The following is a 20,638-nucleotide window of genomic DNA, read 5'->3' as shown; positions in this document are numbered from 1 at the left end:
AATTGTGATTGGGTTAGAATGACATTTCTAACCTGACTATTCATAGTTTGATAGAAGTTTTACCCACGATATTAATAATTGTGTGCATATTATATTAATGGTTAGTCTGTAGTCAAACTTAATTAATATACACTGAACTTCTTAAAAAAGAAGCAGCTCCATAGATTAGTTTTTAACTTTCATTAAAAACAAGAGACTGACAATATTTGTATTGGCATCAATATACTAAATGGACATGTACAGACATGCGCATATTTGTATATATTTGTTAATAAAATGGTTGAATATCGAAACACACTTGTAAAGGTGTTCTCCAACTTACTTTAACAGAAGATTGAAGGAAGATGAAACTTATTGTAGATGTCTTTGAGGTTCATTTTTATAATTGTTTATCTATACAGTAGACACTCTTATAATGTACAGTAGACACTCCTATAACGTACAGTAGACACTCTTATAACGTACAGTAGACACTCCTATAACGTACAGTAGACACTCCTATAATGTACAGTAGACGCTTCTATAACGTACAGTAGACACTCCTATTACGTACAGTATACGCTCCTATAACGTACAGTATACGCTCCTATAACGTACAGTAGATGCTCCTATAACGTACAGTAGACACTCCTATAATGTACAGTAGGCGCTTCTATAACGTACAGTAGACACTCTTATAACGTACAGTAGACACTCCTATTACGTACAGTATACGCTCCTATAACGTACAGTATACGCTCCTATAACGTACAGTAGATGCTCCTATAACGTACAGTAGACACTCCTATAACGTACAGTAGACACTCCTATAACGTACAGTAGACACTCCTATAATGTACAGTATACGCTCCTATAACGTACAGTATACGCTCCTATAACGTACAGTAGACACTCCTATAACATACAGTAGACACTCCTATAACGTACAGTAGACACTCCTATAACGTACAGTAGACGCTTCTATAACGTACAGTAGACACTCTTATAACGTACAGTAGACACTCCTATAACGTACAGTAGACACTCCTATAACGTACAGTAGACACTCTTATAACGTACAGTAGACACTCCTATAACGTACAGTAGACACTCCTATAACGTACAGTAGACGCTCCTATAACGTACAGTAGACACTCTTATAACGTACAGTAGACACTCCTATAACGTACAGTAGACACTCCTATAACGTATACCTCCTATAATGTAAATTTCACATAACCTAAACAATTTATGTTAAATATAACATATAAGGTACAGTGTTAAAACGGGCGAGTTATCAAATTTGATTTGACCGTTAGTTTATTTTGCCACACTTGTTGAAAAAAATGACGTGGGTATTGGTATCATCCTAACCTTGACCCCTATTATAGGGGTCTATCTGTATATAACATAGATAGACAACGAACAGATAGAATCCTTTTTTGTAAAATACTTTGTTGTTTTGCTTTCTTGCCGGCATACAAAATATTTGTTATTAGTTTAACTTTGAAGAGTATACATTGCTGTTTAGATAAATAAACTAATCGTTGTAAGTGGACGTTGAAGATGTGGGCTCCCTATCAACTTATTGCGGAATTACCACAATCTTGGTCTATAAAAACCAGTGAGATTGATCATAAAAAGGAGAAAAGTTGTCTGTGCAAACTAATAATGCTGCAATTACAGTACAGCCCGCAAATTAAAAAAAGGCAAGTTTTTCCTTTTTGTATGCCCAAAAGAGAGAGTTTGAAGAGAATGTATTTTACTGTTCTTATAATGTAAACGTTCCTGGAACGGATTATTTACGTCGTAGGAGCGCTTACTGTACATATTAATCCCAGTGTTTGTCTGTCATTTGTATGTCCAGTTATTGCGATAAAGTTATAACATTAAAAAATCACCTTCGTACTTGTTTTGAACTCGCAACATTATAATCACAAGACTACTGACAAGCGAGTGTAACCACAAGACTACTGACAAGCGAAAGTAACCACAAGACTACTGACAAGCGAGTGTAACCACAAGACTATTGACAAGCGAGTGTAACCCCAAAACTACTGACAAGCGAGTGTAACCACAAGACTACTGACAAACAAGTGTAACCGCAAGACTACTGACAAGCGAGTGTAACCACAAGACTACTGACAAGCGAGTGTAACCACAAGACTACTGACAAGCGAGTGTAACCCCAAGACTACTGACAAGCGAGTGTAACCACAAGACTACTGACAAGCGAGTGTAACCACAAGACTACTGACAAGCGAGTGTAACCACAAGACTACTGACAAGCGAGTGTAACCACAAGACTACTGACAAGCGAGTGTAACCCCAAGACTACTGACAAGCGAGTGTAACCACAAGACTACTGACAAGCGAGTGTAACCACAAGACTAATGACAAGCGAGTGTAACCACAAGACTAAGCCGTTCTTACCATACACTGCATATCCTTTTCGGCACCCGCTTAATGTAATGTGCTCTTTTTATTACACGGGCTACGACCTTGTTATACGATATTTTTGCCTTGCGATGTGGAACACGATGTTTTTCGCCCTCATAATGTGTCTTTTGCCATACGATATCAATAAAAATTTCTCTCGAAATTTAAATTTGGCAGTCGGGAAAAACGAAGATGCCGATATTTTAATCATTAAAATCCCTTGCACAATGCATTAAAGAAATACAATGCACGCTCTCTCGAATTTTAGTGTTGTTCGTAATTAGTTATAAGGAAAACGGAATGCTCAATGTTTTTCACATGGGCAATAGTATTCTCTGGAGTAGGACATGCCCCTACATTCTCTCTCCGTTCGGTCAGACAAAGTATTCGACCAAACATTCTGAGAGTAAATTTTAATGTTTATATTAATATCGAGAGATACCAGCATCATCCATCAAAACTTGGAATACGACTGTTGTGTTAATATAAGCTGTAGAAGTTAAGCCTGGTGTGATGTAGACATCTCTATTGTAGAGCCACCAGTACAGACTGATGATTCATTCGAACCTCTATTTATATGGTTCCTTTACAATAGCCACATTAGAACACGAAAGAAACTCATGCAATCGTAAAGTATTGTGCACTCAAGTAAAAAGCCTGCATAACCAGTGAACTAATCAGTTCATGGTGGAGAGTAGTGCTGCACGATATCTTTGCATGTGCATTTGATTATTTGGTCTTTAAATATATCGAATGTCGAACATTGGAGTTGTCTTCTTTCGATATAGTGTCGGACATGAGAAGATATTAGTTAATATCGGTGGAAAAACAGGAGTTGTCACCTCTTTACATCTAGAGAGAGTAGACAACTCCAGTTTTGCAAAATAAAATAAGCCGATATTTTAATAAAATATCGGCTTCCATGTTCATATCGACTTGAAAACTGACCAAATATAAAATCATCCACTGAAATATATCGTCACATCGAATTATATCGTGTTATTGTGCAGCACTAGTAGAGAGGTTTAAATGTATGATCTGCCCTATCATAACAACAACAAGCTTTGCTGCAACGGTAACCTGTTTTATAGACACACTTCCATGTACTCATTGTTTCTTTTCTTAGTTTAATTGAACTGCATAAAAACACTTTTCTCATGAAATGAAGTTTAGAAGTTAGAATAGTAAATGTTGTTATATGTTAAATAACATAAGTTTTGTTCGCAAATACCTTTTTATTGCTCGGGCAACGTCGAACATTCACTTAGTTTGTAATAATAAAGAGAACCTTGAGAATTCTATCAGCCGTGGAGTGTTTAATCTCTGGGTCTGAGTCACCTTGAAACATGAATGGATAAACTGATCTGAGTGTGAGCAATTAATAATCAGACTTAGTATACAGTATCAGACTTGGTATACAATATCAGACTTTTTGTACCATATCAGACTTGGTATACAGTATCAGACATGGTGTACAATATCAGACTTGGTGTACAATATCAGACTTGGTATACAGTATCAGACATGGTGTACAATATCAGACTTGGTATACAGTATCAGACATGGTGTACAATATCAGACTTGGTGTACATTATCAGACTTGGTATACAGTATCAGACATGGTGTACAGTATCAGACTTGGTGTACAATATCAGACATGGTGTTCAATATCAGACTTCGTGTACAATATCAGACTTGGTATACAATATCAGACATGGTGTTCAATATCAGGCTTTTTGTACAATATCAGACATGGTGTTCAATATCAGGCTTTTTGTACAATATCAGACTAAGTATACAATATCAGACTTGGTGTATAATATTAGACTCGGTGTATAATATCAGACGGAGTTATTTATCATGTTATGTTTCCAGGTTCCTCCTCCATGTCTGCAAGAAATCTTATTGCGAGCTTAGTAGGGGCACAGGGAGTTGTCCTCACATCGTACTCGACCTTTCTCAACCACCAGGAGCTACTTGTCGGTCACAAGTGGCAGTATATCATCCTTGATGAGGGACATAAGATACGTAATCCTGAGGCACAGATCACGGTGGCCGTCAAAAGACTCAAGTGAGTTTTACAGTCATTCATGGAGTTGTCTTCTTTTATTTGTTGCATTCTTAGATGAAGTTTGTTTTACCATGAATCTGTAAGGGATGTTAAGTTATATCAGTGAACCAATAGTATTTTACTTTGGTAAATGACTTGGGCACACGCTAGCAATCTTTGGTTTAAATTTATGTTTTATTCACATCAGTTGAGTGCTAGTCGTTTAATATAATAGTCGCGGCTTTACGCCTTTACACTGTTTCTATTTAAAAACTTGATATTGGTGCAGTTATCTCCACTATTGGAACGATGACTCTAGTAGGAGGCTTAGAAGTTAGCTACAGTCTCTCAACATTTAAGTTTTATGGTGATACTGAGATAGAATATCGCTCATTTTATAAGTTACAACTCAGCAATAAACTCAGGCCATCATTTTGGTTTTTACACTTCTGGAAGAAAATTAACAAAAGCATTTGTTAGGTATGATATACATCTGAGATTCATTTTAATTTGTTATCCATTATTTTCATTCAAAGCGTATTATATTAGACAACTGTTTTAATTGATATCTAATACTACGGCAAAAGCATTTGGGGTTTGCAATGTGTTTTGATGAAACTATTTAACGAATATATAATAGCACCTGCAAAAATCACAGTAGAAAGTATATCTAGCTTTCAGTTTACTGCGTTGTTATTTTGGTGTTCCTAAGACCACACTATATTCAGGCGTATATTTGCGGAATTAATGTGTGTAGGCTTGATGCTGTTAGTTTAAATGTGAATACATTCTTTCTAGAGATGTGAGTTTACCAGAGTTACTCACATATTCTTGGGATTAGTTGACTGAAGGCATTGGTTTATGCTATATCGCAGTATATGGGAATTGTTCTCTCGGCAATTATTCGTCGACTATGCGAGCGATATACTGAAGGCATCGACGAGGCAAAGCGGGCACGTCGGGAAAGTTTGCAGCTGCCATACTTTTCCAATAGTTGGAAGAGCATTCATGGCAGCCTGTGCAATACGTACCACTTCGGCGATGGTGGTTGGGTGTGGTGGATTGCTCAATCTATCTTTTCTTTCACGACTGTTGCTGCTGGGCTGGCATTTCATCGTTTCCGCAACTGCATCGTATAATGACAACGTTATGCTGCGGATGTAAACACAAGTGTGTTTGTGATAGTATGAACGATGTTATCATAGACGATCATCGATGTATTGTAGGAGTAACATTGACATACAGCTATACAGTGCTTACCAGCCTTTAGTGACACTTTTATGGCTTGCAGACTCATCATTAAATTACCTTTCCTTTTAATTCTTGTAGGACTGTATGGAGTTATCTACTTTTGGTCTTTTGTTGGCTGTTTGTAGCATTATTCTCTTTTTGAGCGTGTTAAGATTTCATAGAATTGTCCTGTTGGATGACTTTTAGAATTGTTCATAGAATTACCCTTTTTTGAAGCCTACAGGAATGTCCATAGAGTTATCCTCTCTATTTGCTTTTTTGCTGATCTGTCCATAAAATGATTTTGTCTGTTTGTTTTATGGTAAAACATTATATTCCGCCCTCCTAATTTTTTTGTAAAACTCAATAGAATTTTGGTTTCCTGTAGCACTCTGTAGAGTTATCCTTTCTTTTGGTAGAGTTAGAACTTAGTACTAGAGTTATTCTCTAGTCTCTTGTAAGGTTGGCAATAAAGTTATCACTTCTTTATCTCTTTTAGGACTGTCCATAGAGTTATCCTCTCTGGCTCACCGATACAGAACAATCTTAAAGAGCTCTGGTCACTTTACGACTTTGTTTTTCCCGGGAAGCTTGGAATGCTCCCTGATTTCATGGAACATTTTGCAGTTCCTATCACACAAGGTGGTTATGCAAATGCTAGCCAGGTATGTGAAATTCTTGAATTTTGTTGTCAGAGTGACATAGTAATGACTATTATTCGACATACTCTATATTGTTTCTCAGAGTCTTTGATGAGCTTTCTTAAGGTTGGGAAGACAACTGACGATTCCTCTCGTTAGCCCACTCATTTGTGCTCATTTTAAGGTTTAGTCTAGCCCATGTTAGCTCCTGTAATTTGTTATCAACTTCTTCGCTACCACGAGTCTCATAGTAGCTTTACTACGGCTTGGCAAAGCGTTTGCATATGACCAAGAGCCGCATAATGCAGCTTTGTTAGGCTCTATCATAGAAAACTTATTTATTAGTAGGTAATTAATCAGTCTATTGTAGCTGTACTTGAATGAAAGGAAACAATTATCCGCATGCGTTAAACAATAGAAAATATGTTTACAACCAATCCTGGGAGTAGTTTCGCTTTGGAAAAACTTTATTTTTTATTGCAATTTCTTCTTAGCAATGACAAATCGTATCAGACACATTACAGATATGAAGGTTTCACTAATTTCCGATCCATGGCCTTTGTATGATTTTTATTGAACAATAGTAGGGGAGAAGTGGGTAATGTGGACAGTTTTTCTTTTCGTTACAGTTACCACTATTCTATTCACTTTGGAATACTCTAAATTATATCTTTAGCTTGCAGAGTCTGTTGGCTCTCTTTTCTTAATTGCATGTTTTGTAATACAAGCAATAGTCTTTCCAGAATCCACCATATCGTAAACCACAAGATTGTCCACATTACCTACCATCGGTGGGTAATGTGGACAGGGGCACTGGGTAACTTGAACATGTCATTTTTTGTCATTAAAAGTAAAAATTTCTCAGATATTTAAATGACCACAAGTAATATATGCATTTGGTTAGATCCAATTTAGCGTAAACTGTACCAGAATAATCAAATCTGACAATATAAGACAATTCTACTAAGTCATGGTAATAACTCAGATTGTCTTTTAGTGTTGTTGATATAACAAATTATGTCTATCTTAAATTGAATGCTGATGGCTTAAAACCAAATATGAGTCCACTTCTGGTTCTTTCAATATTTCCCTGCGACAGAGGTTTAAGTAAGACTAATTCGAGCTGGCGGCGACTCACACATTTACAATCTGGTAGGTCTGGCTTGAAAAACTTCTCACTCCTGTGCCGGTAAAGGTCTACTTCCAACTCTTCAGAGGCAATAGTTTTGATTAAATTAAGGTTATTAATTTAACATTCATTTTCTAATTACAACATTTTAAACAAACCTATGTCTACTAATCACAATCAATAGATGGTGCAAAACAACATTCACTTTTGCATTCGTAGTTATTGGCAAATAATTGTTGGACTAAGAAATTTACATGCATGTATACTAGTAAATTTACTAGTAAGCCTAGTAGTAGTAGTAACAATTTAGACTTAAGATTGAAACTAGCAAATTAAAGGGTTTATATCATACATGTATGCTTTGCAGCACAGAGTAATTTGGACATGACATAAGGGTAATGTGGACATGTCCACATTACCCCATCTTATATATTATTACAAATTTTGATAAACCTCAGTCATAGTCAGGAGTTCCCTTCTGACAATCAATAGAGATAAACAGCACAATATGATTTGTTTGTGTACATATTGCCCCAAAAGTTCCAACAACATTCACACTATGTAACCCAGGTAGTAAAATTCAATTAAAAATTACTATTTTTATGATAAATATTAAGATGCTTACAGATTGATGTATGATGGATAGAGACTTCCAAATTAGCATGTGGCTTCTTCTAACAGAAAAAGGAAAGGTTTTATAATATGAAACAAGTGGAATTGGTTATAAACTTTAGCTAATAATTTAACTGTCCACATTACCCAGCTGTCCACATTACCCACTTCTCCCCTACTACTGAGAATGATTATCGTATTTTTGCCGTAATAATCATCCGACTTGTCAGACTAGGACAAGCTCAGTAGTAACCTTGGTAGCAAGTTTCTTTAGCCTAACCTGAAAGGTCAGGTCATGCAAAGAAACAATAGTATTGTGACAATTGTGACAATTTATATGTGCTCTTGTCAAATAATAGGTTTTACTGTATATGTAATTGTCTCGGTAAAAAAGTTAATTTGGTCGCAAAAGAGTTAAATATACACTAAATACAGTTTACTTCTGAAGTTCAGTGATGGCCTCTCGCTGTAGCTGTCACTATACATATGACTGTGTATGATAAGCAAGGTATTCGTTGCAGACACAGGTGCTCACTGCATACAAGTGTGCTTGCGTGCTCAGGGAGTCCATCAGCCCTTACCTTATCAGGAGGATGAAGGCAGATGTTAATGCCAAACAGCTCATGCTGCCCAGCAAAAGTGAACAGGTTCATAACTTGATCTCATTCTTGTTGTTGAGAGGCCGTAACTTTCTCTCATTGGCAAAGCTTTGGAGCAAAGGCTCAAGGAAAACTTACACTAAGGATATCACCCTTTCTAGAACAGTCTTTTAACCCTTTTACTAAGGAATTATTTTGTTGGTTCCCACAGAATTAATTTTTGTTGAAAACCTTCCTGCTGATGTACACTCAGTATTTTTGCTGTGGAAGCCGGGGCTGTTGTGCTAGAGCCTCAATGCAATGTTTTTTGAAATCAGTAGAAAATTCTACACAATAATCGATTCATTTGAAGTACAGAGGCCATATTTAATACTTTTTTCTAGTTTAGTAAAATTGACTGCAAAAAAAACACTTTTGTTTTCGCAGTTTTACTAATTAGGTCAATAGACCTATTTGGTTTATTGACGTCAAACGCCAAACCCCATTTTCTAATAGAGAAGTGTCAAAGGATCACTATTGAAGATAGGTATATAGGTCAAAGGATATAATAGGTCAAAGGACAACTATTGAAGAATAGCTCACTGTTTACAATGTTTCTTTTGATCCATCCTTAAGTGGGAAATGAGAACTTTGGAGACCATGATTTAATGCTGTAGATTTAGGGAAAAGATACTAACTGCTTTGTTTGGATTAGGTACTTGGGCGAGTCATTTGAATGGCTTTCCATCGCGAAAGAGCTACTAGATACACAAAGTAGTGTGCTTCATGCGTGTTGTAATATATCTAGGTTGTGAAAGTGATTGAATGTGTCACAGTAGTGGTGATCTGTGCTGACAAGTGTCAACTAGTGCTTGGACCCTCATCCTCTTAACATTTGTTGCTGAGCGATCCTCTTGATAAGTATCGTTTCATGAAATAATAGATTTGCGGTATTACTGATACGGTGTGGCACCTCACAGGTGCTGTTCTGTCGGCTGTCTCAGGAGCAAAGGGCGGTCTATCAAGAGTACCTCGGCTCCGGTGAGGTGGAAGCGATCCTGAGAGGAAGACTTCTTGTATTTCCTGGTAAAACTTCACATGTACTCACTTTCCTCTGTTCTCTGCTGCACTCTCCGCTACCTTTTCCCACAAGCTATCGTTACAGGAATCTTCTCTTTTTACAACCTGTGACTGTTTGTACAACGATATTATCAGCGGTATTGCAAGTGTCATTGTCACTGATTGTCCAAATGCTGCTACCGAAGGCTCAGTAGCTGATCAGAGAGCAAGCAACGTCTAGAGTTGACAATCTATTGTTTAATTGCTGAACAGCTAAAAGGAAACTCTGATCTCATGTGTCTCTTTTTAGTTGTTTGATTTATATCTAGTCAATTACTAGATATAAATTGATATAGACCTTTCTTTAAGATTTTCTCTGTCTAACATCACCTGATTAGAAGATCTATTAAGGGTTAGGCGCTTTAATACCCTTGTTGGAATATTCACTCATCATGACAAATGGAGTTGTCACACACTAGGAAGGAGTTGTCTACTCACTGCAATGCTTAATCCACACTCACCAGTCATTTTATTAGGCTTTTGGCCAAAATCGGTACATAACAGTTTTTAGTCAGACTAGTAAAGTATTCAGACAGCATACTGCTTATGTTCAGGTCTAATAAAGATGCTAAAAATTTGCAACCATCCCGACCTGACCACCGGGGACTTGAGGACAAAGTACAGCTCTGGCAAGCTTACCGCAAAACAAATGTAGTACGGATATTACAAACGCTCGGGCAAACTGGTTGTCTGCAAGGTACGTGGTTTCTTGATGTACACCGAGCTGACGCTAGAAGTTGTCTGTAGCTCTTTGGAGTAGGAGGAACACAAAACTTTTTAGAATTTTCCTAGTTTTTATTATAAGTTTGCAGTCCAATCAATTCGATTTTGTCCAGGCAACTGTATGGAATGGCGATAGGGTGTGCATAATAATAGTATTCCTTTTATTCTCTATCATGAAACGCGAGTCAAGGTTGTGCATTCAATTGGTCTGTTTTTGAGAATGCTAATGATCATTGACAAACTGATGAGTCGTGGAGTGATGTACAAATAGAATTAAAAAATATGTTGAATTTATTGAATATTATATACATGCTGTAAAATAGGGTTGGTTATAAAATACAGCCAAATTTCTCCTTACCTTTGCTGTCGTGCTTGGGTTTTTTAATACGTGATGTAAAGTTCCAGACAATACTTGACTCTACACCTAAAACGATTTCCAACAGACGATGTTAAAAGTTTCTTTAAAGGTTGACTTGCAACAAAATTCACATTACAGTTATTTGGTATCAAAAGATTCGCCATGTCTTACTCAATTGTGTTGTAGGTGCCAAATATGTGGAAATGTGATTAAAAGCTCGTAAAAGCTAAAAAACGAACAGAAAATCGCAGCCACACGAGACCGCCCTAGTTTGGATTCGTTTTCCAAACAGCTAAAATGTGACGTATGTGTGCTAAAACGGCTAAAATGTGTGCGAGATAGTTTATGTTTATCAGGGTGTCATAAGTACATTGTCAGACGTAATTTTCAAGAGTGACAACTCTAAATATATAAATCAGTGTTCACGATTTTTCTATATCATCGTCTATATCATCGTCTATATCATCGTCTATATCATCGTCTATATCATCGTCTATATCGTCGTCTGTATCATCGTCTATATCATCGTCTATATCATCGTCTATATCATCGTCTATATCATCGTCTATATCGTCGTCTGTATCATCGTCTATATCATCGTCTATATCATCGTCTATATCATCGTCTATATCATCGTCTATATCATCGTCTATATCGTCGTCTGTATCATCGTCTATATCATCGTCTATATCATCGTCTGTATCATAATTAAAACTAAACCGTCCAGTCTTAAGTGTGACATCGCATCGCACATTTCTAGGTGGACGTTAAAATGTTTAAGATAAATTTGCCATATAAGTACACTTCTAACAAAGCTGTAGTGCCACAGCCAGTAGATTTACCTAAGCCTGTTGTCTCCAAGGATTTATGTAATAATTAATTGACTCCTTTCTGGACGACTCTTGCGGCTTTTTATTATCAAGATTTATTCCCTCTCCGCTGCATGTACTGCACTTTATTTTGAAGTAGATTTTTCCTGGAACTAAATATACTGTGACATCTGCGCATGGTATTTGGTACAGCAGCAATTGTGGCTGGATGTCCTTCCTAACACTACTAATGTTCCTTCTGTGGTTCGAACCGCTGCCCTACTGATTATATACCAGCACACTAAACACTGAACCATGAGTGCTCAGTAGTTAGCCTGCTCGGATAAAGGCGCACCATTTTACTTGAATGAGTATTTCATGCCTCAAGTAGAGCCAGTTATTGTTCGGATGTTCTATATTATTACAACGCTTGGTCACTTCTTCCATAGTCACTACTCGAGATGTGGAGCAGACAGAACAGAAAAGTGCTGCTTTTTACCCAGAGTAGTCAGATGTTAGATATCTTAGAAAGGTTTGTCCAAGATGAGGAGTACAGCTACCTGCGTATGGATGGCAGCACTTCTATAGGCTCTAGGCAGACACTCGTTGACAGGTTCAACCAAGTGAGTACAAGTACTTTGATTGATGCGCAACGATGCAGGGAGTTTTCTATCTCTCAATTCTGGAAATGCCAAAATTTACATGCGTTAGCAAGGATTAATTGCTATCTCTGAAAATTAGCGGTGATAATAGCATACCAGGTGACACAATAAGAGGTGTAGCGCTCAGAGTTATTATGGAATGTTTGTCAAGTGCATATGATAGATGATATAAAGTATTTATGCCAACGTTCAACTTCCATCTTTGGACAAGACCCTGTTTAGAACATTTTAACAAAGTTGAGAATCTTCTCAGCTTTTGTCAAGGTCACCAAAAGGTGGCGGCATTGTATGTGTAAGGTAATTTCATATTATGAATAATACCAGTAATGTTATATGAGTTCTGTCAAGGAAGCTGATGTCATACCAAATAGCTTGACATTGTGTATTTCTTAGGACAAGAACATGTTTGTCTTCTTGCTCACCACCAGAGTTGGAGGTCTGGGGGTGAACCTAGTCGGCGCAAGTCGGGTTGTGATATACGATCCCGACTGGAACCCGAGCACAGACATACAAGCTCGAGAGCGGGCATGGAGGATTGGCCAGCAGCGAGATGTCATTATCTATAGACTTATTTGCACTGGTAGCATTGAAGAGAAGGTCTACCAAAGGTGATGGTTGATTATAAAGTGTCTCTTTTTATTTGATTATGTTATCTCACTAACAATCATTTAATTTCTCATCTAGGTTGACTTACACACATGGTTGACTTACACACACGGTTGACTTACACACACGGTTGACTTACACACACGGTTGACTTACACACACGGTTGACTTACACACACGGTTGACTTACACACACGGTTGACTTACACACACGGTTGACTTACACACACGGTTGACTTACACACACGATTGACTTACACACACGGTTGACTTACACACACGGTTGACTTACACACACGGTTGACTTACACACACGGTTGACTTACACACACGGTTGACTTACACACACGGTCGACTTACACACACGGTCGACTTACACACACGGTCGACTTACACACACGGTCGACTTACACACACGGTCGACTTACACACACGGTTGACTTACACACACGGTTGACTTACACACACGGTTGACTTACACACACGGTTGACTTACACACACGGTTGACTTACACACACGATTGACTTACACATACGGTTGACTTACACACACGGTTGACTTACACACACGGTTGACTTACACACACGGTTGACCTACACACACGGTTGACTTACACACACGGTTGACTTACACACACGGTTGATTTACACACACGGCTGACTTACACACACGGTTGACTTACACACACGGTTGACTTACACACACGGTTGACTTACACACACGGTTGACTTACACATATGGCTATTTTGATGACAAGATAAATTAAAGTTGTCCAGCTGCCTTAGTAATCAAATTGATGATATCTTGATTAATAGCAGCTTTGCTGTTTTGTGTAGTTGATGATGTTAACTTTTGCATTTTTGAATTAATATTTTGAAAAATCTTTAAATCTTGGAGGACTATACCACTAAAAACAAATAGGTCATTAAAAAGACCCAAGCTGATTGGGGTAATTCAATAAACTCCACTCAAAACTAAATGCTAGCTGTATAAATACTGCGCAGACTTTTTCGCTATTTGTGGAAACTGCTTCGACCATGCGGTATAGTTATCTGATATGTTGGGTAACCAAAACATGTAACACAATGACTATATGAGGAACAAGTGTTAGAAGGGCAGCCACAATACCGCTTTTTTCTCTCGTTTTCTCGCAGTCACTAACCAAAAGCGTGAACATCGCATATCCTACATTTATATTTCGCTAAAGAAATGACCTGTCCCGGCTTGGAGGTTGCATCGCGGAGTGTTTCTGTAACCAAAACTGGTTTTTTGTTCTAACATCAGAATCATCGCTGAAAAACAAAATATCATGACTATATTATTATTTATATTATTATAAATGCAACTCTAAAATGCTGTCAGTTAACCTTTAACAGCATGAAAGGATGGCAACTCGTCACTCGAACAAAATCTTCTGGTGTTGTAAGCTTTGTTAGACAAAAACAGTCAAAGTAACTGAAGCATGAAACCTTATCAAGCTGTCTCCTTGATTCAGCAACCGATACTCCTGTTCGATTGGAAACTAAACTGTAATTACATTACATTTCTGAGTTTGGTGAGGACCTGCCAGGTCATTCTTTGTAAACTTGTTGCTTCAAGTTTACAAAGAATGGCTTGGCAGGCCCTCACTTGGATTCAACATACCTGCTTGAAATCTGTTTACTGTTAATAATTTAGCCTAATTACTTTAGGCTCGCCTAGAAAAGTAGGATTCTCTAGTTTAATGTGCTTTAATGGCTACGTAAAAACAGTAGATTGTATCATTGTATCATCGCACCATTGCTGTATCATGCTGTACTATTGCTGTATCATGCTGTACTATCGCTGTATCATGCTGTACTATTGCTGTATTATGCTGTACTATTGCTGTATCATGCAGTACTATCGCTGTATCATACTGTACTATCGCTGTATCATGCTGTACTATTGCTGTATCATGCTGTACTATTGCTGTATCATGCTGTACTATTGCTGTATCATGCTGTACTATTGCTGTATCATGCTGTATCATTGTATTGACAGGCAGATCTTCAAGCAGTTTCTGACGAATAAGATCCTGTCAAATCCAAAACAAAGAAGGTTCTTTAGAAGTGGAGATATGAAAGACCTTTTCTCATTGGCTGTTGATGAAAAAGACAAGCAAGACTCGGAGACGCACGCGATATTTGCTGGAACTGGCTCTCGCATTGACCTCAAAAAAATACAGCAGAAGGCGAATGCTGCTCGTAAACTTGCTAAACAAAAAGCGGAAGGTCAGATATGATTGATTTCTTTACTCCAAGACTGTGTTATTTGCCAAAATAAACATCTTCACCTAGAATCCAGTTGCACCAAATACCAAAATAAAATTTTATTTAGCCAATTCGGAAGACACTCAACGGCTGTGTAGGTATCCCTCAGCTGCTTTGCATGTTCCAGAATGTTCTATAACTTTAATTTTGTTGAGAATCTGGCTGATTTTTGGCTGATTTTCATTTTTATACTCTTTATGCTGATAACTCCCTTCCAACCCTCCAAACTGTTATACTCTTTTGCTGTTGCAGTCCATAACAGGTTATATGTTTCTATTGTAATTCTTGCTGTAGGCTAAACCTTCAAGGCTGGTATGAATAAACCGTCTCATCAAAAGTTTTCTTACCTACATTGAAAAACAGCGAGGTTTCCTGTAGTAATGAATCCGGTTAATGCTGTCAATATGCTGCATTATATTGACAGAGAAGAAAGCGGCTGATGATGAAAGGAAGAGGAATCTATGGGAAATGGCGAAACGACTGAGTGAAAAAATGGAAGTAGAGAAGGCAAAAGCAACTCATGATCAAAAAGACGATGGGGAAGCTGGACCTAGCAATCACACAGGTGGGCTTCGTGTCTATGACACTCGCTAATGTATGTCATATCCTTATGGCAAAATCATTCAGGTGGGCTTTATGCGTCCATGACACTCGCTAATGTATGTCATATCCTTATGGCAAAATCATTCAGGTGGCCTTTATGCATCCATGACACTCGCTAATGTATGTCATATCCTTATGGCAAAATCATTCAGGTGGCCTTTATGCATCCATGACACTTGCTAGTAATTGTCATATATCTATGATGCAACCAGTTTGTCTATTCTTTTAGATAAGAGTCACATTCTCGCTTCTGTGATTTATGAGTGAATTTATGGGCCTCCTTTCTTATTGTTCTATTCTATAGCAATAACCACAATTTTTGCGAGGCAGTTGTAGCTGTATGTAATTGCGACTGTTTGTAATTTTTGTAATACTGTTAGCAGGGTGATATTTGGCGTTTTGTTCAGAAAATGGAAGCTAGTTTGCTATAAAGTTACTCCGATAAACTGTTCTGTGGAACCTAAACCCCTCTGTCCAACTATTTTGCAGCACGTTATAGCCGACTGTCAAACTATTCCATTGCATCTGTAATACTACTTGTCGAACTATTCCATGAGTAGCACCCAAGCTATTTGTCAAACATCAAACTGAAAACTTAAGCGCTTTAATGACACAGTTTGAGGCTTATTCTTTAAAGAAGGAATTCTAACATAATAGGATGCCGTAACTAATGGCAACGATGCCAGCTGTCATGAGTGACATCCTGTTCTTGATACTGCACGGGTTAATTTCTGTGGTAGCCATTCTTACCAGCTAAAATAAAGAATTGAATACGATTTTAAAGCAGAGCCTAGCTATAAGCAACTTCTTACTACTAAATATGTCGATAGAGATGAACCTTACAGAAGAGCGGCTGGCATTGCAAATAGATTCGAATAAACAATGACAATAGCTTAGCAAGTATGTATGTTGAAGGAGCTCAGCTGTTTTTTGGCTCCCTCTCCATGACTTCGTTTCTGTGTGACAGTCAACTAGAGTTTTTTACATTTGTTGACCAATGATCTCCTCTGACTGTATGGAAACCTCTCTTTCAGTTATTCCTGGATGGAGTGTGGAGACACAGCGATTGTAATAGCATTATGTTCAAGTATTAATTACTTGACTGTTTTATGTAGCTGACGCGAGTGAAGGCGTGGAAGTAGAGGATGATGCTAACGGAGACGTCAGACTGACAGACAAGGAGAGCAAAGATATCAGCAGCGCTCTCGCTTCTGAAACCAGAAATATCATCAATGCTGACCTTTTCACCAACCTTGGAGATCTCGAGTTTGAGTCAAAAATGGAAGATAAAATTGAAGAACCGAGTGAGTTGTCTCTTTAGCATTCCTCCAGCTCATCTTTCATATCAACTTTTTATGAACTTGATATGAAACTGTATAAAACATGTTATATAAAATATTATCTTATGTAAAATTATATACAATATTATTTTATACCAAATTCTATGAAGTATTGTTATATAAAATTATATAAAATATTATCTTATGTAAAGTTATATAAAATATTATCTTATATAAATTTTTTAGCAAACATCTAACTCGGTATTCGAAGCAATTTTCAATGTATGATGTGAGGTTTGGTGAAGCGTTGCAATTCTATTTATCAGTTCTCCACCTGTATTAACTTCGCATGGTTCGCATAATGTTCAATAATAATATAATTTAACCTATTTAAAGCACATAGCATAAGTTAGATTATATACGTTTTTTTCTCATGACCTCTACCTACGCTCCAGTTTTATTTAAAGCACATAGTCCCACGACCAAACATAAGCGAAGCGAGTGTTTGGGAGCTTTATGATAGAAGCATATGTGCACACAACTCCCGAAAAGTATCCCTCAACCGCCATACCCAAACCCTTGTATCGAAATCCCATCAAAAAATTTAACCATTTTTTTGTGGAGTGGTTTAAGTATAATAATGATACAAAACACCTATACACCTATTTAAATATGTTACCAAGTCTTTGAAAATTGTCGACAATATCCTAAAACTTACCCATCTAATCGGATTACACATAACTAGAAAGCTTAATTTGGCCTAAAATCGCCATTAAAATCTGACAAGCGTTTTTAATCAAAATTAAGACTGGCCAACAAAACGCCCATAAAGCCGTGCGACAGATGGTAGAACCACAAAGCCGTGCACATTTCACCAGTCTATGGCCGAAATTACCGCTGTAATATCGTTTGTTGCTCTCTCGAGTTCGAAACATTAATGACTTACTTGTTAATAACTTCGCTAGGGAGCGCATCACTCGATTAACTATCAATGACCAAATCCTACAACGTAAAGGAAAGGAGACTATACTGCGCGACCTTTACCAGAACACTGCACTTATCTAACAAAACTATTTCTATTATTTTCTATATGAACTTTTTCTAAACACTTCATATGCCTTTTTTCTATATTTCTATTATTATATATTTCCTTTGTTATTAGTTCGTATACAAAATACTTTACATATACTTATATAGGGCCTACATATAAATCTATTTACAACATTATTCTATATCATATACCATTATTCCATTTTTATTACTTTATATACAACTTTACATTCCCCATATATACTTTCCATTCACAACATTCCTAACATTTTTCTGTACTTACACTTCTAAAATAGAATTTTTTCACCTTCATATAGCTATTTATATTACACTACCAAATACAACTGTAATATCAACAATTAACCAATTACTCATATACCTGGTTTCAACACAACTTTACTTCCAAATTAAATTGTTAGTTGCACCTTTTTGGAGTCGTGCTCCCTCAAATTTATTTTATATCATCTCGAACAACTCTCATTTACACTGTGGTGGACGCCGGGCCATGACATTGTAATTCGTGTAGCTATTTTTATATATTATATCTTGCATGCTGTGTTGTTCTTTTTATTATATCGTTGTTAATTTGTCTATATATTATATCGCTATGATGTCTTCGTTTATCGCTGTATTATAACCATGCCAACGGATTAGCGATTCTGTTTATTACTAATGTTAGATGGTTTTTACTTGGTTTCGTGAGCCGGAATGGACGAGTTTATTGTATATGTAAAGGAGCGCGCTCATTCAGTTGGGCAAAGCAGATAGCCGTACTGCTACTAGGCTAGTGGAATTTCCTTCTGAAATAAAAACTGAACGAAACTACACGCATTCTCTTTATGAAATAGTCTAGATCTTGCCAAGTAAAGGCCGGCAAATTCCTTTACAACACTATAATCTGTCAATTCCTGCTGACAACTACTTTTTCAACAACCAGCAGTACCCTTCCTTTTTTCCATTATCACTTTGGTCGGAGGCTGTATGACAGGGGAATTTTTAGTATAAGTTACATGTGGATTATATACGTGTCTTTCTCATGACCTCTACCTACGCTCTATCTTTATTTAAAGCACATAGTATATGTTAGATTATATACGTGTCTCTATCATGACCTCTAACTACACTCTGTCTTTATTTAAAGCACATAGTATATGTTAGATTATATACGTGTCTCTATCATGATCTCTACCTACACTCTATCTTTATTTAAAGCACATAGTATATGTTAGATTATATACGTGTCTCTATCATGACCTCTACCTGCGCTCTATCTTTATTTAAAGCACATAGTATATGTTAGATTATATACGTGTCTCTATCATGATCTCTACCTACGCTCTATCTTTGTTTAAAGTACATAGTATATGTTAGATTATATACGTGTCTCTATCATGAGCTCTACCTACACTCTATCTTTATTTAAAGCACATGGTATATGTTAGATTATATACGTGTCTCTATCATGACCTTTACCTACGCTCTATCTTTATTTAAAGCACATAGTATATGTTAGATTTTATACGTGTCTCTATCATGACCTTTACCTACGCTCTATCTTTATTTAAAGCACATAGTATATGTTAGATTATATACGTGTCTCTATCATGATCTCTACCTACTCTATTTTTATTTAAAGCACATAGTATATGTTAGATTATATACGTGTCTCTATCATGACCTTTACCTACGCTCTATCTTTATTTAAAGCACATAGTACATGTTAGATTATATACGTGTCTCTATCATGATCTCTACCTACTCTATTTTTATTTAAAGCACATAGTATATGTTAGATTATATACGTGTCTCTATCATGACCTTTACCTACGCTCTATCTTTATTTAAAGCACATAGTATATGTTAGATTATATATGTGTCTCTATCATGATCTCTACCTACGCTCTATCTTTATTTAAAGCACATAATATATGTTAGATTATATACGTGTCTCTCTCAGGACCTTTACCTACACTCTATCTTTATTTAAAGCACATGGTATATGTTAGATTATATACGTGTCTCTATCATGACCTCTACATACGCTCTGTCTTTATTTAAAGCACATAGTATATGTTAGATTATATACGTGTCTCTATCATGACCTCTACCTACACTCTATCTTTATTTAAAGCACATGGTATATGTTAGATTATATACGTGTCTCTATCATGACCTCTACATACGCTCTGTTTTTATTTAAAGCACATAGTATAAGTTAGATTATATACGTGTCTCTCTCGTGACCTCTACCTACACTCTATCTTTATTTAAAGCACATAGTATATGTTAGATTATATATGTGTCTCTATCATGACCTCTACCTACGCTCTATCTTCATTTAAAGTACATAGTATAAGTTCGATTATATACGTGTCTCTCTCGTGACCTCTACCTACACTCTATCTTTATTTAAAGCACATAGTATATGTTAGATTTTATACGTGTCTCTATCATGACCTCTACCTACGCTCTATCTTT

General features: G+C 36.8%; 1 protein-coding gene across 1 annotated transcript in view; it reads left to right on the top strand.

Annotated features, from left to right (window-relative positions):
• LOC137407349 (DNA excision repair protein ERCC-6-like) overlaps positions 1-20,638 on the top strand; it is a 39,827-nt gene that overhangs the window by 11,887 nt on the left and 7,302 nt on the right. Inside the window, 10 exon segments of the mRNA XM_068093973.1 lie at positions 4,294-4,489; positions 6,198-6,363; positions 8,602-8,727; positions 9,639-9,744; positions 10,332-10,474; positions 12,117-12,290; positions 12,723-12,937; positions 14,959-15,188; positions 15,652-15,792; positions 16,946-17,134. Coding sequence (XP_067950074.1) covers positions 4,294-4,489; positions 6,198-6,363; positions 8,602-8,727; positions 9,639-9,744; positions 10,332-10,474; positions 12,117-12,290; positions 12,723-12,937; positions 14,959-15,188; positions 15,652-15,792; positions 16,946-17,134 — 1,686 coding nt within the window.

This window comes from Watersipora subatra, chromosome 10, assembly GCF_963576615.1.
Source record: "Watersipora subatra chromosome 10, tzWatSuba1.1, whole genome shotgun sequence".
NCBI lineage: Eukaryota > Metazoa > Bryozoa > Gymnolaemata > Cheilostomatida > Watersiporidae > Watersipora > Watersipora subatra.
The sequence above is the reverse complement of the archived record's forward strand: the minus strand, read 5'-3'. Positions and strand labels throughout refer to the sequence as shown.